Genomic DNA, 23,128 nt, shown 5'->3' with positions numbered 1-23,128 from the left:
TTTCATAATAAGGATTAGCACATTCACCAAAAAAAAAAAAAAAAAAGATTAGCACATGGAGGTTATGAAAGGGCAATTATATAATAAGTTTCTTCTAATTATGCAAGACTGTCAACATTACAAGACACATCTACCTTCGTTCTTTTAAATTTTTATTTTATTTTTTTTTATTTTTCTCCCTGTAGAAATTTTATTCTCGGACCGCTGTATAAACCGATTCCCACGAGGCGGGCTGCCACGTAATCGTAACATCAATTGGAATTTTACCGTAACCGTTAAAAGGCAAAGTACCGCGATCGAAGGACTTCAGGTTTCCTTAGGGTTTTGGGACTCTTCTTATTTTCCCGTCGGCGGAGTGCTTCCGTTCAACGCCTCGAAGAAGAAAATTTCATATTCCTTCAGCTTAACCGACGCTTCACGCCATGGCGATGACCCAGTTCGCGATGGTAAGCAAAGCAACCTCTTTCTTCTCCTCGATTGCAAACCAATTGGAAAACAAAGAATGGAGATTTTTCTTAATTTCTGCATAATTAGGTCATAGAATTCCGTGGAATTATGATAGTGGGAATAATTAAATAATCTTTGGTGCTCTGGGTTGTTTTTTTTTTTGTTCACGGTGATTACGGTTTGGAAAGTACACGAGATTTTTTTATCCAGTTGATTAAATTCTTGAAAGCATTGACTTCTCAAGCGTATTTTGAGTTCTTGATGTTGGTAGGCACGGTGCTCACTTGTAATTGAAACGCTTAAATGGACGTATCTCTTGGAATTTTGCATTTTCTTGGTAAATTTCTGGTTTTTCGATCAAAAAATAGAAAACCTAGTTATGGTTAGGCTTTTGCTTTGGAGAGGATGGATGAATTATATGCTTCTGCAATTATTTGAGTAGATATTGGTCATATTTTGAACATAGTGTTAATCGCGGTGCCAGAGCTGGTGTTTATGAGAGGCTAGAAAGCAACTCCTCCTGGACCTGAATTTGGCTTGAAAGGACCTTAATTTCTTGTATTTGACATTTACTGGTGGAACAGGAAACTTCTATTTAGGTTGTGTTACATGCCCTGGAAAGTTGATTCCAGCACCCACTTTCTAGATGTTCCAATAATTCTTTTTTCTCTTCAAAGAAAAAAAAACTCGATATCCACTTCTCTGTGCCTGAGTCGACTTTTGCTGCTGTCCTGCATGAGACTACTATGGCACATACTTTTGGTCCTAACCACATTGAGCCAATGACTGATGATTAATGTGTGATCATAAGTGTCTTTGAAATGACAGTTGTGCTTAGATCTTGAATATTTGCTGAGGAGACGTAATTGAAGCAATTTCTCTCCCTGCATTTATGTAGTAATGCTTCAAATGTTTGCATGATGGTCACTGTACATGTAAGGATTTTTGATGAAATTAACAGTTCAGTGGGGAGTCAAGCTTGCTGGGTGACTAAATATGTAAGTCTATATCACAGCCCTATGGTTTATGTAAGGAGGTTTAATATATTCTGTGATTGTTGTCATGGTTCATATGATATTTGCAAATTAAGTAGCTCCCAATTATTACAAAAAATTTCAGTGGAGGGCTTTGTATTGCTGATCGAAAGGTTGCATAATGTATTAGTACTCGGTGTAGTATCAAAGAAAAAAATAAAAGAAAGCGGATAGTTCAATTTGAGATATTCTTGTGGCAACTAATGTTTAACCTGTGGCTAGGTCCTGCTGATGGTCTCATGATGATGACAACACTTGATGCTGCTCAAGACAATAATTAATTTATATATTAAAATTCTCTCTCAGTCTAGCTTGAATAAAAAGGACAATAACTATAAAATTGAGATTGTGAGATGGCAGCCTGTAGGCAAACAAATTATCATTATGAATGAACCTAATAGAACAACTAAATATGCCAGCAGGAAACATCTATGTTTCATCTCATAAATGCTATAAAAGTTGAAACATGAGTAACCATTTGAAGATCATCCAAGCCTTCGACCGCAGTTATGTTCAACTTGCCTTGGACAAGTGCATCATGATCAAGACCTCAGATCCTCATTTAATATATCTTTGTGACAGATGCCCACCATTATTTTTTTAAAAAGCCACAACATGTTATTGTCATTCCTCTTCTTCCTAGAATGCATCATGATCTATTGCTATTGGCACAATACTTGTTCAAGAAGCATGAAAAAAAATGCAGGTTAATTCACTATTTTTCACAGTTCAGTGTGTTGTATATTTTCAATTATATTATTTTGCAGTTCATAAGCTCGGTTTCACTTAGAATTTGTTATTCTACATAATGTTTTTATATAGCAAACTTTGATATTCTCTTCGACTTTCCATATTAATAAACTTGTAGGTGGAGGAGCTGGCTTCTCTTATCAAGGACAATCTATATAGCAAGCACCTTGTCCTTTCTACTGAAGAAGCATTAGTTAATTTTCTTCAAGATGATACAAGGTAATCAGGACAAGGGGAGGTTTATCCATTTGGTTTCTGCATAGATAAAATGTATACACACATATGTAAATTAATATGTAATTCCCTTTTTCCCCCAATTTACTCTTTTAAGTTTAAGCTAGTAGTTTTGTTCATTTTTTCCCTTTTGTGTTTCTTGAAGAAGGATATTTTGTTTATTTGGTTTTGAATCTCACAAATTTAGTATCTATTTGGTATTTGGGAAAATATGCTAATAATTATTCAACCTAATCTTTTTATGATATGATCAAGGATTGCTGTACTAACCCGTACCACCTCATATTGATCATATAGTATCTTTGGTAATTGGTAAGGTACCAGTGTGGTACCAAGGTTCAATTTAGTATATAAGCCAAATTAGTCCGTATTGGTTTGAACCAAGATTTGCTAAACTGACCAGTTCAGCCTGTATCGTACCAGTACCGGCCGGCATCGGTATGGTACAGCCATAGAATTTGGGGTCAGAATCGAACGGTTCCTTGCCTGTACTGGTGCGAACCGGTGCGGTTTGCACCGGTACAAGCCCGGTACCGGTGCAAACCGCACCGGTTCGCACCAGTACTCGCGCGGAAGAAGAAGAAGAGGAAGAAAGAAGGTGCGGTTCGCACCAGTACTCGCGCGGAAGAAGAAGAGGAAGAAAGAAGGTGCGGTTCGCACCGGTACTCGCGCGGAAGAAGAAGAAGAGGAAGAAAGAAGAGCAAGAAGAAGAGGAAGAAGATGAAGAAGAATAGAAAGAGGAGAAGACTACCTGTCGAAGGGGGGAAGAAGACCTCTCTTGCGGGGAAGAAGACTACCGGGCCTCTTTCTTCCTTCCGAGCACCTCGCGGGGAAGAAGATCTTTCTTGCTCGTGGGAGAAGGGGAAAAAAGAGGAGAAGAGAGGAGGAGAGAGGGGAAGAAAAGAGAACGGCTCAGAAAGAAGAGAAGGGGAAAAAAGAAAAGAAAAAATAAAGAGAGAGGCCGGGGCAGCGCACCGTGCGCGGGGGCGTGGGCGCGAGTGGGGAAACGCGTCCTTGACTCGCGCCCCCGCACGTTCCATGTGGTGCGAACCAAGCGTCCACGCGCAGTGCGTGGTTTTCCGCGCAGGCTCGTCGCACGGGGTAGCAAGCCCACGCGGGGCAGCTCGTGTGGGCTTTTAATGCCACATAGTGGCATTTAATACCACTTTGTGGCATAACGCAGATGCGCGCATGTCCACGCTTTTTTTTTTTTAACTAGTTCGATACTGGTTCCAACTAGTACCGAACCGGTACCGGTCTCCACCGGTACATCGGTTCGGTCAGTACCGCGTACTTTAGTTTGAACTAAGCAGAAGCGCTTTGTATTGCTCAGTATCGATATGTACTACTTGGTTTCAGACAGTAACATGGTTAGGAGTGAGAAAAAAATATTGAGATCTTGGCTCAGTATGGAGTGTGTATCTTACCATACCGATTGTACTATACCAAATTGGTAGTGTATCGATATGGTTCCCTATATTGGGTTTGCAGCACTTGGATATAATATGAATTGCAATTTGTATGTTTTTACTATAACTTGGAAAATAAAATTTGACATTCAATGGGTTCTTCTGACATAAAACTTTGTACAACATGCAAAATAGGAGCATAGAATATGAGCCTCTGATATGTTTCCTAAATCCATATCAAATATTTTCAATATCCCTACGAGTATTGCTGAAGGTTTGTATCAATTTTGTTAGAGTAAAATGTTTTACATTGATTTTGTTTAGAAGTATGAAATGAGCATGTAGATGTGGCTATTATCTTCTCCCTTTCTTTCAGGAATCTATTCTATTAATATAGGTCTTAATGCTTATGGTTGGGGTAAGGCACTTCTTCAAAATATGAAAAACATGAAATGATATAATGGAGGCTGTTGAGGCAGATGTCATCTATATGTATATCATGTTTTGCTCCCTGGTAGCTAAACAATCAACCTTATCCGTGGCTTTCTCCTATCAAAAAGTGCAAACTTCACCTTCAAAAGTTATCTTCACTTTCTTTTCCCTGTTTTAACAATAGATTCTAGGTTCAGCGCTAACCTCTTCTTTCTTTTAAAATTACCTTCCATTGTAAGCTTATTGTGAAATCCATATATACTCTTGATGAGGATTTTCATAAATTGATTTTGCTTTTTCATTATTAGATTTGTAAACATGGTTCAATGAAAGTGAACCTACACAACATAATGATCTCTAAGCATGCCTCTAATCTTTAGAAGTGCCTCATTTTCAGGATATGCTTAAGATTCTATTTGACTGCCAAGATATTGAAAGAAACGAAAAGTAAATGAACACAAGAAAAGAAAAGAACTAAAAAGAAATTTGGGAAATTTTATTTCTGGTTGAGTCAACAAAATTGCAGTGCAAAGTTGTAAGTGGTTTAGAAGTTCTTATCTTGATTCACTTGCCATTTTATTATCTTTTTTTAAATTTACTATTTTTGGAGTAGAAAAATTTTAGCCTTCATGGAGAAAATTATGGCTCTTTATGTTCTCCTAATTTTTGCTTTTTGGATTTTCTTTTCATTTCTAGGATCTAGAAAAGAAGATTCACCTCTACTTAACTTTGTTTTTAGTTGTTTTCTTGGCAATCAAACTGAGCCTAAGTTTCATTACTACAAGAATGAATATTCTTTTCAACGATTCTTCTCATGGTTTTCATCTTGGCTAAGAATTCGGCTTGTCTCAGTACTAGACACCTTCCAGTATGTGATATCAAAAATATCACCCTAAAAGTTAGCAAATATAAACTGATGAAGTTCGATATTTTGGCCGAGATGATATGAATATATTGGGCGAGATATTTTGCTATGTCAGCAGAAATATTGACATGATACGACTATGTGGCCAAGATAATATGTTACTATTTTTAGGAGAAGAAAATTTTAAGCCTTCATGAAGAAAATCATGGCTCTTTATGTTTTCCTAATTTTTCTCTTTTTGGATTTTCCTTCCATTTCTAGGATCTAGAAAAGAAGGTTCCCCTCTACTTAACTTTGTCTTCAGTTAGCTTCTTAACAATTAGACAGAGCCTAAGTTTTATTACTGCAAGAATGAAAATTCTTTACAATGATTCTTCTCAAGGTGTTTGTCTCGATCGAGATCTTGACCAAGAACTTGTTTCTCACAGCATCGGGCACCATTCAATATAAGATTTCAAAAGTACCGGCCCCAAAAATCTCAGTCGATATAAACTAGTAAAATCCGATGTATTGGTTGAGATGATTTGAATTTATTGGGAGAGATGTTTTGTCATGTAAGCAAAAATATTGACTGAGATTAAATCGAGAAAGCAATATCATTGGCCAATGTTTTTCTTCATATAAACTAATACTGTAAATTATTATTTATTTTTAAATAGTTCTAGAACTCTCTATATTGATATCTCACCCAAGATAACTAAGATACTCCGGTATCTTGATATCTCGACTTTAACAACCTAGGACCTCATCCGAAAATGTTTATCTAGAAGGTGTCATTTAGGTTCCTTGGCCCTGTATAAGCTCCCAATTTGATATCTTGATATCTCAATTGGAACGACCTATAACCTCACTTAAAGGGCTAGCTGAAAGGAGTTGTATTACTTTCTCCTATGTAAGTATCCAAGGTCTCTCCAGTGCACGAATGATGTTGGACTAAACACATATCCTCACAGGCCCTTATATATTCCACTGTTTAAGCCCTGACATCCTCGTTGGGCAACAGGTTCAGTTATAAATCCAATTACAAACACCTAGATTGGCTTCTGGTTAGCCCTAAAAGGCCTAGTACTATAATGCCCCTAGTCCACATAGGTCATAGACCAAGTCTGCTTCGATACCATTTGTAGGGGCCTATGTTAATAAAAATGGCAAGTTAAGAGTTATTATTTTGGTTCCTTGCTCTGTACAGTATGCAAGACCTACTTATCACATAACCAATGTGGAACTTAACAAGTGCTTGCATGGGTCCTCGCATAACCTTCTAGTAGCCTTTTTAGATGAAGTCCTTGGTCATTACATCGACCGAAATGAAAGCAAAACTCACATAATAGTTTATGTTATAAATTAATTTTTCTAACATAATTTCATGACGACAATTCATAAATTATTATATTTTGTTCTTTGTTAACTATTTGCATATCCTTGTATTTATGCTTAAGTGAATGAAAATGCAACTTTTTCTAACATTTCATGACATAAACTAACAATTCTGTGTTAAAATGACTTTATTTGGCACATAATATTCATGTCAATTATTTAAATTAATTTTAAAATTATAATATCTTTGAGTATCTAAATAATTATATAACTAAATAATATTATATATGTATATCAATGGTAATGCATTGTCTGCCGTTATTTAACATTAAATTTTACAAAGATAGTTACCCTCTGTTTAACTATGTAGATAACTTATTGCATAGTTAATATTTTGGTACAAGTTAGATTTATCATATCATTATAATTATTAATATTATGTTATTATATAAAGCTCATTATTAGTTTGATTTTATTTTCAAAATTTATTAGTTATTTCATAATTTTTTAGTTTATTATATAACTGATTAAGAAATATTATATTTACTAAAATAACATATAAATAATTATTTGTAAGCCCAATTCCAATTTTGGCTGATATTATGATATCTGGGCTGAGATATATGATTGAAATTATGGGCACTGACTTCTTTGCAAATTATGGGCAATATAAGATGATTTTGTAGATATTATTTTCAAGGAATGAAAGGAAAAGGAGTCAGTGGGGTATGCTCAGTGAGTGCTATAGGAATGTCAAAGAAGTGGTTTAAATTCTGCACTTTTAGCGGAATGAGGATGCAATGAGTTAGAAGAGATGAATCTTATAGAAAGATAGATTGCTATCTCTGGGAATATTTTAATTTGTATGCTATCTTGCAACTATTTCTAAATTTGCTGCAACATGCAAATGTACAATGCTATTAAGAAACTATTAGTTAACATTCTGATGCGAGGCTGCTAAAGAAATGGCTGATAAGTGAGATGAGGCAGAAGATGTGTATAGTAACAATGGGAATAAATTGAATTTGGTCATTTTTTAAAGTAATATACCAAATGAAATCTTTTTTATACAACAAGGCCTCTTCATGCCTTATGGTCTAAACATACATGCAATTTATAAATGCAAGAACACACTAAACATGTAATATGTGAGAGTCTAGACGATTATAATGATCATAAAGAACAAACCAACTGAATCTGCTCCAGAATGATAGCATTGTTTTGAAGAAAATTTACTTGTAAGGGGGAATCTCATTTTCTTTTTTAAAAGATTCCAGGATTTTCAATTTAGAAGTAGACAAATGTGCCATTCTTCCTAAATGGTGGTTTCTGATTTTGCTATCGACCAATAACTAACAACATGTCTGTTAAATTATTAAAAGTACAATTTTTATTGGTTATATCAAGGTTTTAGATTGGTAGTGTGTGTTTCACTTCTGCTGAATCACCAGAACCACTGTTCGGGCCTACCACTTACTCTGAATTCAATACAACCTCAGTACCTAATTTTCCATCTTGGATCTTTTGCTGGTTTGCTGTTTATGGTTCTACCCGATGTTCATTATCACTTGTTAAACCTGCTGTCCAACCTGGTGTCCTTTAATCTCGTGACTCATGTTTGTGTCATGCTTCTTGATGACTTCATGAGGTATGCTATTATTGTTATTTTTTCTCAAGGTTTTGAGTTTTCTGTATAAATCGGTTCTGTTTGCTGTAACTGAACTCCTTTAGCCAGGACCAGGCTGAAACCAACCCTTAATTTCAGGTTTTGATAGTTTTGATAAATTTTGGTTAACTCAACTAGTTTTGACATAACATTTTAACAATTTTCATGGTTTTGCTAATTTCTCGTGAAAACTAATCACTGATGCTATTTTTGTTTAGTAGAATTTAGCACATGTGATGCACCTGTTATTTTTTAATTAAAAATAATTTTTATATAAATAAATATTAAATAAATACTAAAAGAAAGATTTGAATATTTATTTTTTTTATTTTAATAAGAAATTTTGCATAAATAAATAATAAATAAAAGACAAAATAGGAGTGGGGGATGCATGAGATGGGAAAGTGTGTGATAGGGAAATGCGGACGATCAAACATGCCTCATGCATGGACATATTTCAGGAGCTTGCTTCATATAGTAGGATAGATATTGACCGGTATTGTTTAGTTCCAATACGAAATCAGCACTAGTATGGGTGCCATGATGTGGAAATGCTATTTATGAGTATACATGGGCTATACCAATATGTGCTGACAGTATCATACATACTAGTAGTGACAATTTTTCATTCCTTTTGAAGCTATCATTTTCGATACATATTGCTGGTATGGGTACTATATTGTTTGGATAGAAAAATGATATGGGTTTCGGTATCGGTACTTAAAACCTTGCTTCATTGTTTCTTTTTGCAATTGTTTCTTCATTTACTTGAGTATATTTAGGTAACTATTTAGACAAACAGTATTTTTTTTTTTTTTTGAGTTAGTAAAAGGAAACTAACTCAAATAATAGCATCTTCGAACTATGTGAATTACTCATTTAAGTAATTCTTTGGGACTTCCTTGGTTTAGCGATTATTCATTATGTTTTACACTAATAAATATATTCTATTAAGTCAAGAAAAATGAGTAAATGAAGAAAAATCTACTTCAAATCTTCAGTAAATCTTAATTTCAATTTTTGCTTTTTATTCATTACCTGGACTATTAATTGCTTGAGTGCTATTGTGCCTCCTCATGAGCCTTCTAAAAACATCATCTTGAGATCAAAGATACCTTTCCACAATTTTTAATAACATTGAGTGCCTAAAATTTATGATTTTTTATTTCTATTTTTAAGAGATTTTTGGTTTTAGGAGACAGTTTTTTGAGAGAAAAAGAAGAGTCTCCATAGAGTACACCTTGCACTTCTCCCCCATCCACCCTCATTAGTGGATCCATAAGATTTGAGCTTGGTTCTTGAGATTTGAACTCAAATCTTACAAACAATTTGATGAGATATGTGCAATTATAGTTTTATTTTCAACATTTATATATTATGTTTTGTACATAGGTTCTATCCTATAAACATATATTGTACATAGGTTCACTCTCTCTCTCCCCCACCCACCACCTTTTCTTACTTTGATCTATACTGCGATGCTTGTATTAAAACTCCCGATACTGTCAAAATTGCCAAATCCCAAACTTGACAAGCCTGATTGAAGCTAAAGCTTTTGAAGCTTAGCTTTGCTAATCTGGAATGCTTAATAGTAATTTCATGTTTTCCTGCTTTTTTGTTGCTGTTTTGTTGAAATTGGTAAAATTGACTGGTGTTTTTCTTCCACTTGATGCAGTCCAGATGGGGTCTTAGAGCTTCAACCAACAAGCCCATATAATCGCCTGCTTTTGCATCGTCTTGCAGATATTTATGGGTATGACTTCAAATCTCAAATCTTCTTATTTTTTTCAGTTATTTCGTTTTTCTAAATGCATCGACTTCTGTAAATATCTTTTTTCTTTTAAATTAGATGCTCTTGACTTGCGATTTGTACTATAATTGTTTTCCCAGCTTTGCTCATGAATCTGTTGGTGAAGGAGAGGACCGCCATTTAGTTTTGGAGCGATGCCCAGATACAGCAATGTATGTTAAAGGACTACTCTCCTAATAAATTATTTGGTATTCATTTCTTAGAGTTATATTCTTCAGGTCTAATGATGAAATCATTCCTGGCACATCGCTCTCTGCAAATTGTTGACTTTTAATTGCTTTGGTGCTTTCTGTAATTATGGTCATACTGCCTTTTTCATGTAATGCTTGTTTTTTGCTGTGCTTTTAGTATTAGTAGTTGTTTTGGTTCTGTGATGGGACCCTTTTCTCTGGGATTCTTGTTCAAGCTCTTTGTGAGGGGATTGTCTTTATGTTCTGAACTGCAATTTAGTCATCTGCATGTTTTTTTAAACTTGTATTGTTATGAGTAATTGAATCATTGCCACTATATGGTATTGTGTCTGTTGGAGAACCGCAGGATTGAAAACTCTGCATTGTAAAGTTATATTTTATTAAAGACCTGACATTGATCACGTGAAGCATTTTTTCTAAATGTGCCATGTGCTTAGTTTTCCAGAATCACGAATACTGATCAATGATCATGGTTCTTATCAATAGAAAGGAATGTAAATGTTGCGGCACTCATACTTCCAGAATTTTAGCATCCATAATTATAACTAAAACCATGTTCCAACTATTTGGATCTGGCTCCATGAATCATATTGTACCACTTCTTTAAATTAAAGGCTACTTTTCTAATATTATAATGCAGAAAGCTCCCTTTACTTCGTGAGCCTTCATCAGTCATGCTTTTTAATTTGAGCTTTTGTCCATTAGTGTTTGCAATTCACATAATAAATACTCTTATATTAGTAGTCGCACCTGTCACAATAACTCCAGGGAATGACTATAAAAGAGTACGTAACTAAGATGTATGTTTATCAAATCTATTGCAAATTGTCATTGATGGGATCAAAGCCATCCACCATATGTTCCTTCTGCCTAAATACACCACATATGCGGACAATGCCAAGATTTAGTGTTGCAGCAAGCATATGTTAATCCTTTTGTACTACTTGTCTTTCTTTCTATTCCCCTTGACTCAAATCCTCTTTAGATCTACTTACCACTTTGGGTATGGGGTGGGAGTTCTTGTCGTGGTATGATCATTTATATGCTATTGCATAAAATGGTTTTAGGTGTGCGTATTCTTATGTCTTCGTTTTGAAAAATTGTTGTACATATATGTGATAGCTTACAGTAAAACAATATTCATATGCTTTGGACTAAGGTTTTAAATACTAATACCCCATACCTTTTATTACTGGAACAGTATGGTACAGGTATCAATTGTATTACCAAAAATGGCGGCTTCCAAAAATCATCAATACTGACCGATGCAGTTGGTACAGTACCATCAGTGTGGACCTGTGTGGCTGATACTTTTTTGGTAACTCAGCACTTGTACTGGGTGCTGGTTTCATGCCAGACCAATAAGCTACTAGTTGTATTGTCCCATTATGGTGGTTTCTGAAACTATGCTTTGGACATAATTATGGTCTATATGGAATGAGAAATATCACTGGATTTCCATCTTCCTTTAAAAACTGGAAGGATGGGCATAATGAAATAGGATCAATGTGAGGCAGAATGGCATTTTCCAACTTTATTCCGAATAACTTAAAGATTTGGAATAACAAAAATAGGTGCACTTAAAAAGTGAATCATGAGATGTGATTAGATAGACCCTTGAGCATTATGTTTGAAATGTCCAAAATGCAAGACCTGGCTGCCCCATCGAAGATGGGCTTGCTTGGCATGGGAATAGTAATGAACGATATCTTGCACAATGCCCCTTAAAATGGGTTTCGAAGATACAAATGCGTCTTTTTTTTTTCTATTGGGCCACAAATTAACCTAGGTAAATCGATGAGCTCGATTCGATTAGTCCTTATTTATACTATGTATAACCATTTGAACCCTGCATTGTTCTATGACTCATATTCCAGAGCATATCTTTTAACGTAACGGGTCAAACAAAAAAAAAATAGCTTGGAGTTAAATCTTTTAGTACGTGATCATTCTGGACCATATGGGGTTGATTGTGGTTGGTAGCAGTCTTCTATTTATTTTTCCCCTCTCATCAAGAAATTTCCTTCTAAGCCTTGTTGTTGCAAGAAAACAACTAATTTCAGGTAAAAAACCATTGAGATCTGACTTCTTGCTTCTTGTTAGATGGATAAACAAAATAAGTCCTCTATTATGGGATGGATTGGTCATTCTAGAATGGATCTGGGAAGACTTTGGATTGGAGAAAAGACTAGAAACTGCCATGTGTAGAGAAGCCAATAAGGCTTCGATGTAGATATTAATAGAAGAAGACTGGGTAGAATGAAGCAGACCAATGAGATTATTGACTAAGTGGACTCATTCTAAGGATAAGAAAGGTGCATTTGATCAAGTTGATATTTGGAAATTGGGTACATATTGAAATTTAGAATTTGTACTTGTGACTGCCTATGTACCTCATCCTACTGTTAGGGGAACTGAGATAGTTTCCATTAATCAAAATGTCAACGATTAATGTTTTACTAGTCAATAATGCTGCATCTTATTAACCTATTCTACTGTTAAAAGCAAACTCCTGAGCAGTGCATGAGGCTCAGCTTATGGGTTATTTGGCTCTATAGCATATGCATTGCCTGTGCCAACTCTCGTCACATATATGTAAGCTTACATTGTGCCAATATTTAAAAGCTTTATAGAAATTTACCATTATTGCTACTAGATTATTTGTGGTCAACTAAAACCTCATGATTGAGTTACTAGATGATGTACATCTACTTTTAATATTTGTATTAGGGAACTTCCCCATAGATACTTTGTGAGGACCCATACGGGCGTGTGTTTAGTTTCACATTGGCTATTCTTATTAGAGATCTTGGGCACTTATATATGACCAAGGAACTCAAATAATATCTTCTCGGCTAGCTTTTTTGGGTAAGGTCCTCGGTTGTTACAAAGGGTATCAGAGCGGAACTTGCCTATGGCTCATATGGATTAGGGGACAATGCAGTATAGACCCATTGAGGTTGGCTGCAGGTTGATCATGGTGTTTGTGATTGGATTTGACTGGATTTGGACCCTTAGCCTAGCGAAGAATGCCAGAGATTAAAATGGAGAGAGTATGTGAAGACCTGTGTATGTTTAGTCTCACATCGACTGTTTGCCAAGGAGATCTTGGGTATGCATACAAGGCAAATGAACCCAAATAACATCTTCTTAGCTTGCCTTTTTGGGTGCGTTGCTGTATATAATTGTTCAAAATTTTTATAGATTTCTAGTTATTGTATCTTGCAGTCTGAAAATCCAAGTAAGACCTCTAAAATTAATGATTAATTGTCTAAGTGAAGCTTACTGCAAACTCTATTATTTGTTATCAATAGTTCCTGTTACTTTTCATAAGTGATATTTGATGGACACATTTATTTGGATTATAGGTTCCATTCTTTATAGAATTGATTAAGTTTTTGAAATTCCAACTTGTGAACAACCATTGTTGTTCAAGGTACTTTTAGCACATTCCGGTCTTTTTTCCTTGATTCTTTGTCAACAATACTATCTTATTATAAGATGAGTTAACTCTACTATTTTTCATCAGCAAGGAAGAAAGGACATAAATTCTTTCACAATGAACAAGGGCTTGATGCCCTGACTTGTTTCTAACTTGATACATGCTTGTTTCTATTGTACCTAGAATCACTCTGAAGGTTCTCACACCCACTTTGCATCAAACAAAGCGATGCAACACAAGGCATAGCCAACAATACTAGGACTAGTTGGACCATGCCAAGCTTCCCAGGAGGCAGTTGATTCGTGGGCAGAGAATTCGACAAACAAATATTTGATTTTATTTCCAACTCATGAGTAAGCATGTGAGCAAATAAGATATTCAAAGTTTTTTGCTGTATTTTCCTATAAATTTTTCATCGGAGTATGTATGAAATTTTAGCTAGGTTGCTGTATTTGTAGTTGCATAATGCTAGCGTGTTTTCTTGTTATTAGGTCCTATTTCTAGTATGATTTCGTACAGGGTATAATGAACGAAGTAGGGGTCATGTCATTGTATGAAGGGGCGGCTTTTGACATATTAATACAGCTTTTGGAGAGAACTTCACCAAGGGAAGGGTTCTTCAATCTAGGTTACCTTCAATTTGCATGCTGATCTTGGAATTTCAATTCCAGTGATTGAATCACCTTCACTCTTCACATTGTCTCACGAAGGAAAATTTATATGACCAGAAGAAAACCAATTTTATTCATCAATGCTATACCATCCTAAGGAGGGGGCAGCCACTTATTTATTGATAGCTTAAAAGTGGCATATGACAAAATAACTCCTCCATTAGGATAGAACTGCAGGCTAGCCCTTACTTCATGCCAGTTTAACCTCTATTGGCCAAGTAAGGTGACTAGTAGGACAAGTAAACTTTAAGCATATAATGTTCCTTGTTTCTCAAGGTAGTGATTTTATGGCCATGTGATATGACTTGCTGGCCAAGTAAGACTAAAATAAAATAAATGTTGTTTGCCACTCAGGCAATTGACCTAATTGATAGAAAATGTAAGGAAAATGATAAAAATTACACGGAACCAACTCAATTAAGTTCATGCTAGTGGGCTCAAGTGACTCAATTAACTAAAGCAGTCAAATAATAATTAAGCTCTTGATTAATGACATTCTAAAACTTGGGTTCGATGATTGCATCATTTTGACTTTCATTATCCTAAATATGCGTGAACCTTTGTTACTATTATATTAATATCTCAAGTTTCATTTTCTCCTCTAACGGGCATCAAAATTGGATCACTTTTTTACTATGGTGCCTAAATATAGATTGCCACCTTGTCTCTTGTCCTTTCTCTGCAGTTTCTTGTTCCTTTCTTAATTCTCTACATGGTCGGCGAAACTGTCCCGAATCGGACGGTTCTGGCTGTTCCGAGCTGTACCGGCGGCCCACCGGTATGGTTCTGGCAACGGAAACGAAAACCCTTGCCGAAGGCAGAGAAGGAGAAGGAAAGAGAGGAAAACAGAGAGTGAGTAGGGGAGGAAGGGAGGCTGATGGAGGTCGGCGTCGGGGCAGAAAAAGGAAGCCGCGGCCGTTCTATTTCATTCGAAATAGGGGTCAGCCGCTTTTTTAATTTTTCGATTTTTAAGTGAAGTCAACAAATTGCTTGCCGACTTCACTTAAAAATTACAAATATTTTAATTTTGCAATTTTTAGGTGAAGTCGGCAAGCAATTTGCCGACTTCACTTGAAACACGCGAAATTAAAAAAGCGGTCGACCCCTGCTTCAAACGGAACAGGGGAACAGCCGCGGCTTCCCCTTTCTTCCCTAGCGTTGGCCTCTATTGGCCTCCCTCTCTCCCCCACTCTCTTTTTCTCTCTCGTTTTCCCTCTCCCTCGCCTCTTCTACTGTGTTGGTACGGGCCTGGCACGATGCGGCGTGGGCCCATATCGACTCGTCCCACCAGAGAACCGGTTTGGTGCCCGGTACCGGTTTATAATAGAAATATCCCTGTACCTGTACCCATCTTGTCAAAAATCAGATCCTTATTTTGGAGAGGAACGTACCGGAAACTCAAATCTCTATCGACTTCATATCTTTATTGAATATGGCAGCTAGTAGCCAAATGAAGCATGATTTAAATTATGGCTGATGTTTACATTCAAATGTGCAATCAATTTCCATATTTTATTTTCTTTTCTTTGTTTTATTTTTCAGTTTTTGCCAGTTTTGTATGTTGATGTATTTCTCAGCTCCTTTGTATCTCCAGTTTATTATTTATTTTTTATATTTTATCTTTATGTTTTTAGTTTATTTGTTTTATTCTTTACTGTGTAATAAGTTCAGTTTATTATATCTTGTGATATGTCTTTGTGATTTTTTTTTTTTGCTTGTTGTGGTCTTACTGTTTTAGTTTTACCATATCTTTTATTTTTTTATTACATTTTTACTTTTATGTACTATTTTGACACCAATTTTTATGTTGATTTGTTACTTCATTTTCATATGTTTCATTTTATTTATTTATTTTTTTTTCCAACATGCATCATACGTATCAATTTCCTAATCCAATTAAATTAAGGTGCCCAAAATGATTAAGATCATGCTTTTTTTAAATTTCTTATTAAGACCCTTAATGGGCCAGTTGTTTTGAAATTTATGAGATGTCACAACATGGGGTCTAACGAGATGCTTTGGCTGCTAGTTTTCTTGAAGTTGGAATCTTCTTTGGATGATTTGTTGGTGGCAAGTAGGTTTCACTCTTCATTTTGTAATTCAACTTATATTATCTATGAAGGTCCGCCGTACCGACGTACCGGTGGGCTCGACTGGTAAGGGCGTCGTTTTTTTTTGGAGAGTTTTCTCACTTTTGGATCTTTTTTTAATGTTTCTACGTTTAGGTTTAAGGTTTAAACTATATGCATCTTATTACTTTCAAATAATTCAAATCATGAGATAAAGAACATAAAATATCTTCAAATTAAGATACAATTAATTACATACATTTAAAGCACTCTCGGATGTCTAAAATTGGGTCGAGTGGTGATGCTTCTCGTCGATATCTGGATCATTAGCATAATAAGGAGGCAGATCAACCCATCCCTCTAACCAAGCAGTGTTGTAGTCTTGTATGCTCAATTTTCGAGTAATGCGCGTCGGGTCATAAGAACTCTTGGATCTTTCACTGAAGCTATAGCTCTAAAAGGTGTCCTGTTGTTGATAATATGGCTGTGGAGGGGTCCATTCGAATATGCCGACAGCAAAATCCGACCCGTAAGATCCTTCGGACTGTGCAAGATTGTAGCCACCAGAAGATGACTCCGATGCACCATATCCATAGGCTGCCTGAGGCCGCGGATAATAGGAAGACTCGGAACTTGATACATTTATGAATCCTACTCCACATGCGAGATCATCTGCAGCTGCATCCTGTCCTCCTGAACGACCTCAAGGAGTCCGTCTTCGATATGCAATGGTATCCGACCAGAGTCTATCAGATGGGCTACTGTGGACCCTATCTTGTGTAGCATGCGTAAATTGAAACTCACCGGTGTATCTAAGACCTGCCTCCGGCTGTCTCATATTAGTACTATACTGTTCTCCACTTCCTCCATGGCTAGTAGATCCATCATCACCAGAACCTTCATCGCTGCTGTTTCAGGTCTCATCGACACTCTCCATTGGAGCCTTTTTCTTTTCTTTTCTCATTTGCTGGGATTGACGCCCTCCTGACTAAATCGACTGGGTACCAGAGTATCCTCGTCTGAGCATCTCTCGATCATCTCTATGAGAGGGTGTGTCGTACCAATTATGTGGTGACTGGCTCCTCTCTGGCTGCGGCTTATCAGTTGTAGAAGTGCGTAGAATGTTGCGCTCAACCCATTGCTGTGGATCGACCCTAACCTCGCTGGCTATGAAGCCGGCTGGTCGTGGAGGCAATCCTGGCTCGTCAAGCTTAGGCTCCTGCCGCTGGCCCATAAACCAGCTGAGCATAGGATTATCATCATCATCTGTGAAAGTCCTTTAGATGAAATTTGCATACTTGAGCCCTACTTCCTTCTGAGAGCATGTTAGCCTCAATCGTAGATTGTAGTGTACATAAACAAGGTTGTTGAGGCGCTTTTGTGTCAAACGGTTTCTCTGTTTGCTGTGGATGAGGGTGAAAGTGGACCAGTTGTGCTCACAGCTACTCGAGGAGACTGTGTGGAAGAGGATCCGGATAGCTATCCGCTTAAGATTTTTCATATGAATCTACCATTCAGCTGCAAAAATGTTGAAGATAAGTACATATATGATGGCCTTATAGTTGAAGATAATTCAGCTACAAAAATGCCTTGCTAATTTGTATTGTACCTGAATTCATAGTTGTTTTGTTTACGACAGCTGGCCGCTGTCCAAAGCTGTAGCTACCCTTTCTAAATAATTTGGTCTGTGAAAAAGAAGCGTGTTGTACTATGTTAATAATAGAAGATCCGATATACTTATACATGCTACTAAATCATAGTTAGTTTTTCTATGCATGATGCGGCGACTTCTAGATCAGGCTCCATCTTGTAAATAACATTACGCAGAGCATCCAGAAGTTCAATATCCATACCAATTCGATTCTCGTACTGAAACCGGGGTTCAGATAGTATGCTGCACATAGGCGAGACTGTCTTAAAATAATTATACAAATACATCCATCAGTATAATTATCAATATTATCGTTTACCTGCTAGATGCAATTTTCTATCCATTTGGGCTTTCCACCACCGCTCAATGATGTTGATGTACTCTTGAGCATGGGTTGGATTTGCCTCCATGATGTGAGCCTTTGCCTTCTCCATCATGGGATACAGGAAGCCCATTTGGGGATACCTCTTGCTATCTCCGACCCGCATTACTTTATATAATGGTTTGATAGCTTTGACTATTGCAGTGGCCCGCTGCCAGAATGACTATGGTGGAATAGCCCCATACTCGAAAAAATGCAATCATGATCCTCTTGCAGATAGTCTTGGCTCGTGGGTGCATATGTAACTAGTCAACCTTTGAATTGATCCACAAGAAGCAAAGAAACCATTTGACCCGGAAGAGACCAAATTCATTGTTTATGTGAACTACGACCCACATCTAAGATACCAATATGGCTAGGAAGGAAGCCATGGCATATAGGGAGACTTAGAGGTGGTAGACACGGTATTGATTTGGTTGATGAGGTTGTGTGTTGATTAGGAATCTTGGATATATCAGGATTCCCCTGGTACACAAGATCATCATGCTATACCAAATCATATCCTCCCATGGCTAGTTATGACCTATATGGATATGTGGGCTTGGAGTCTCCATGTTCGAGCAGGTACCATCCACTCTAGCCTTTGTCAGACCATGGATCAGACCTTGCTGAGTCTTTTTTTGGGTATCTGCTGCTGTACCTGACAAGGCAGTTATATCAATATTGCTATTTGGTATAGATAGGCTACGAAGATCCTGTTTAGGCACGTTAATAAGGTTGAAGTAAAGTCCCAGGGCTCAACTATGAATGTAACCAGATAGTTACGAGGGACATTAACATTGGACTTGGAATTGAATAGCTGCATGTATGTTGCATTTCCAATTTTTGTTTAAGTGGTTTACATTTTCATATTATACTTAGTCAATTTAATATGTGTTATATAGTCTCACCCTCCTTTAGGCATGTAGCTTAAAAAATTGAAGTATATTACATTTAGACATTGCTCACAAAAACCTATTTTTAACTCAAAACTAATTAAAGGAACCTTAAAACCTTGAAAGCAAAAATAGTTTTTGTTTTTTGGTTACTGGTAGGGTATTGGTGCGGTACCATACTGTTCTTTGATTGGTACGTAGTCTGGTACCAAGGCTATGAACCTTGATACGTACATTCCGATTTTGACTTTGGCACTTACCTATGTGAATAGAATGGGTGTGGGAATGAGTTTGGTTCTGAAGTGGGGAAGTTGAGTTCTAAAAAAAAAAAAAAAAGTAATGGTAAGGAAGTCTATATGAAGCGGTTGTTGAAGCAAGATGCCAAACTGATGTTAGTGCAGGGGCAATGCTCTTTGGTAGAAAACTTTAGATACTAAGTTTCAAAGAAACATCATTCAATTTGAAGCTGTTCTTTATTAATTCCCAGGAGAGCCGTGTAGAGGAAGGTCTCTAACTCAAGTTGTTGCTTAAGATGAAGATACAAAATGGTTTCCAATGGAATTTCTTGGAATGCCTAGTATGTCACAATTATGACTTTTAGTAGAACTGGACTGATTATTTGGTTCTATTTCAGGCTTTTATTTATGGTTCAATGAAGATGATTTCAAGTTCGTTGTGATTGGTTAAATAAAATGATAAAAGCAACTATCAGTTGAACCATGATGCATTCTTTTAAAAGGTTACAAATACAAGCAATTGGAGAAGATTGAAAGAACACAAGTCACAAACAAGTTGAGAGGGCTAAAATATTATAAACAACAAATACTTGAGAATCTAGTTATCTAATCTACTATAAAATAAAATGATAAAAGAGGCTTAAGGAACATTATTGGCATGGAAGTTATTAGAAGTGAGGTATAGATAGTTTTGGATCTCATGGTGGAGCGACTTATTGGTTAGGTTTCAGTATGCCAAAATGGTACACTACTAATCTTGGTTCACTGGCATGGACGATACATCTTTGTCGATATGGATAATATGGACTAATATGTGCAAGATATGGGGTGATATGCTGCACTGGCATTTCAAACTTTGGGTGTAGAGGATCCTTAGTTTTCCTAGCGAAGGGTCTCAATCAAGGTCCGGAAAAGATAACCTCTTAAAAGGTTACAAATACAAGCAATTGGAGAAGACTGAAAGAACACAAATCACAAACAAGTTGAGAGGGCTAAAATATTACAAACAACAAATACTTGAGAATCTAGTTATCTAATCTACTATAAAATAAAAGGATAAAAGAGGCTTAAGAAGCATTATTGGCATGGAAGTTATTAGAAGTAAGGTATAGACAAAGTTTTGGATCTAATGGTGGAGCGAGTTATTGGTTGCGTTTCAGTATGCCAGAATGGTACACCACTAATCTTGGTTCACTGGCATGGACGATACATCTTTGTCCATATGGATAATATGGAATAATCTATGCAAGATATAGGGTGATATGCTGCACTGGCATTTCAAACTTTGGCTGTAGAGGATCCTTAGATTGTTTTCCTAGTGAAGGGTCCCAATCAAGGTCCGAAAAAGATAAGCTCCCACCAGTTTTTCTCACTCCTAGCCATGATATTAACTATAATTCAACAGCACGGGTCCATTTCTTGCTTGGTTTGTAATTGTATGGACCGGTCTAGCTTATATATTGAATCGAACCTTGGTTTTGTACCTTACTAGTAGAGTACAGTATGGTTAGTGGTACATATTGGTACAGACTTGTTCTCTCCATGCATAACCTATTTTGGTAATTGTCTCCATTCATGACTTCCCTTGGAACCATCTTCATGCATAACTTTCATAATTATTTTTATGCATAACTTCCCAAATGCTTGACAAAATTTGTCTGTTTTAAATCAAGGTATGCCATCTTGGTATTGGGTCCCGTACTGGTTTCACGCTATCACTATATTGGTATGGTATGGTACGGGCTGGTTCGTTATAGCGAGTGTCAGTATACTCTATACCATGTATCGATACCGAATTGGATGGTACAATATGTTTTGTATTGTCTGGTTCAGTTCGGTACGACATACCATGGTTTACATCAAAGTATGCCGTATCGGTATCCGGTACGGATGGCGTATCAACACTCGGTATGCTAAAAAAATTCTGTACCGTACCATATCCATACTGTACTAGTGTGGCACTGGTGCGGGGTTCGGTACCGAGATGGTGAACCTTGGTTTAAATAACTTACTCTATGAGTTGGCCAGCTTATGATATAAATGGAAATTAACATGTTTAAACTCAGGACTCTGGTTGCAGATTTCCATAGGTAAGGACTGCTAACTTTCAGGAATTGGGATACTATGCCCTTTACTTTTCTGTAGATCTCCATGATATATCTGACATGGATGCTATGAATGCATGAATTTGGTTTTTACTGTTTCATGAGCTAATTCATGGAACTTTTGCAAGGAACTATAAGTAACTTTACTATAATTGCTAGAAGATATTTTTGTTGATCTACTTAATGCTCCACAAGTGATGATGCTTGCTGTTTTTATTTTTCTCCATACTAATTGGTTCTTCATATATATAATTATGCTCACTTGATTGAATTTGAATATGCACTTTGTATTGTTGAATGCTCTTTTAGCTTTTCTTCAAATGCATCTATTTGTTTCTCTTCTGCCACATTTGAAGTCAACGTAATCTTTTTTCCTTCTTCAAAAGTTTCTGTATTTGTTGGTTCTGCTCTGTCATACATTAAGATTTTTCTTTGTTGGTCACTGAGCAATCCTACCTTTAGTGTCAACTTTGCTATATATTTAATTTATCCCACTTTCTTGATCATCATTTATTTTTACTGCAGTCCATCAATACTTGTTAGTGATATCTTGTGGCAGTATGATGAATATCAGTCTCCCGCATCATCACATCATATCTTGAAGAGAAAAGAAACTCCTGGTAACATTTTTTCCATCTTTACTTTTACCATGGAGGAAACATTTCATTTGTTTGTCATTCATATGATAGAGATTTGATGTGTGAAAGGAATGTTTTGTGCGTACGTTTCTATATCATTTTCAAATCTTTCGGCTTGTTCTGATTCATTATCTCTGTAAGCCAGTTGACACGTAGATTCAACAGATTTTTCTGTATCATCTGATCATGATTAGTGGACTGGCTTTTGCATTGAAACATTTAAAGAGCACCTAAATGAGGTGGTGTTCTAGCATTAGAAGATGCCTGGTCTGACAAATAATGTGGCGTAGTACAATTTAAATGGAAAACTTGGATTCGTCTGCTGACCCAAAGTAAATTGGATGGGGTATGCAAGTTGTATTTTGTAGTTGTGCGCCATTCTAGGGTATTTACCTCTTTGTAAAGTCTCTTACCAAGTTTAACTTGATGACACAGGTGAATGTGTATTGTAGAATTCAAAAGGAAATAAGACCTACCAAATTCTGTTTAGTGGATTGGACCTAATGTCCAAGTTACAAGTTCGGAACTGAGTCATCTTAGTGCACTAACCAAGAACTTTTTCTCCTAAACAGTAATAGGGAAAGGGGTGTGGATACCATAGTTTCAGATCTAAGAATACTTGTGGATTTTGCTGGTTAGTACTCGGATTGCTAGATGTTGTTGATTTGCAAAATTTGAACAAACAATGAACCAAAAGGAAGGTAAAGATGCTTTATGGCTGGGTTGTTGCCACATCCCTTCCCACCTTGTCTGATGCAGCAGGGACACTTGGCTTAGATTTTAGAATTCTGACTTTTTGAAGAGGGTAGAAAGCTGCATTTGGTGGTTTAGTTATTCCAAGTATTTGTTAAATTTGACATCAATGGGTTGAATATCTTTTATTAGGTGTTCCTACTACCAATAC

At 36.5% G+C, this 23,128-nt stretch overlaps 1 protein-coding gene across 1 annotated transcript in view; it reads left to right on the top strand.

Moving 5' to 3' along the window:
- Positions 1–239: 239 nt before the first annotated feature.
- The window catches only part of LOC103696367 (uncharacterized), a 39,636-nt gene continuing 16,747 nt past the window's right edge, over positions 240–23,128 (top strand). Inside the window, exons 1-5 of the mRNA XM_008777962.6 lie at positions 240–446; positions 2,350–2,450; positions 9,830–9,907; positions 10,045–10,116; positions 22,112–22,206. Of these exons, the coding sequence (XP_008776184.4) occupies positions 423–446; positions 2,350–2,450; positions 9,830–9,907; positions 10,045–10,116; positions 22,112–22,206 (370 nt within the window). The 5' untranslated portion in view covers positions 240–422. The remainder of the gene's footprint in view (positions 447–2,349; positions 2,451–9,829; positions 9,908–10,044; positions 10,117–22,111; positions 22,207–23,128) is intronic.

Source organism: Phoenix dactylifera, chromosome 4 (genome assembly GCF_051530095.1).
Source record: "Phoenix dactylifera cultivar Ajwa chromosome 4, Ajwa_hap1_PhDact_Kaust_v1.1, whole genome shotgun sequence".
Lineage (NCBI taxonomy): Eukaryota > Viridiplantae > Streptophyta > Magnoliopsida > Arecales > Arecaceae > Phoenix > Phoenix dactylifera.
Note: the sequence above shows the minus strand (reverse complement) of the source record. Positions and strands in the feature narration are given on the sequence as shown.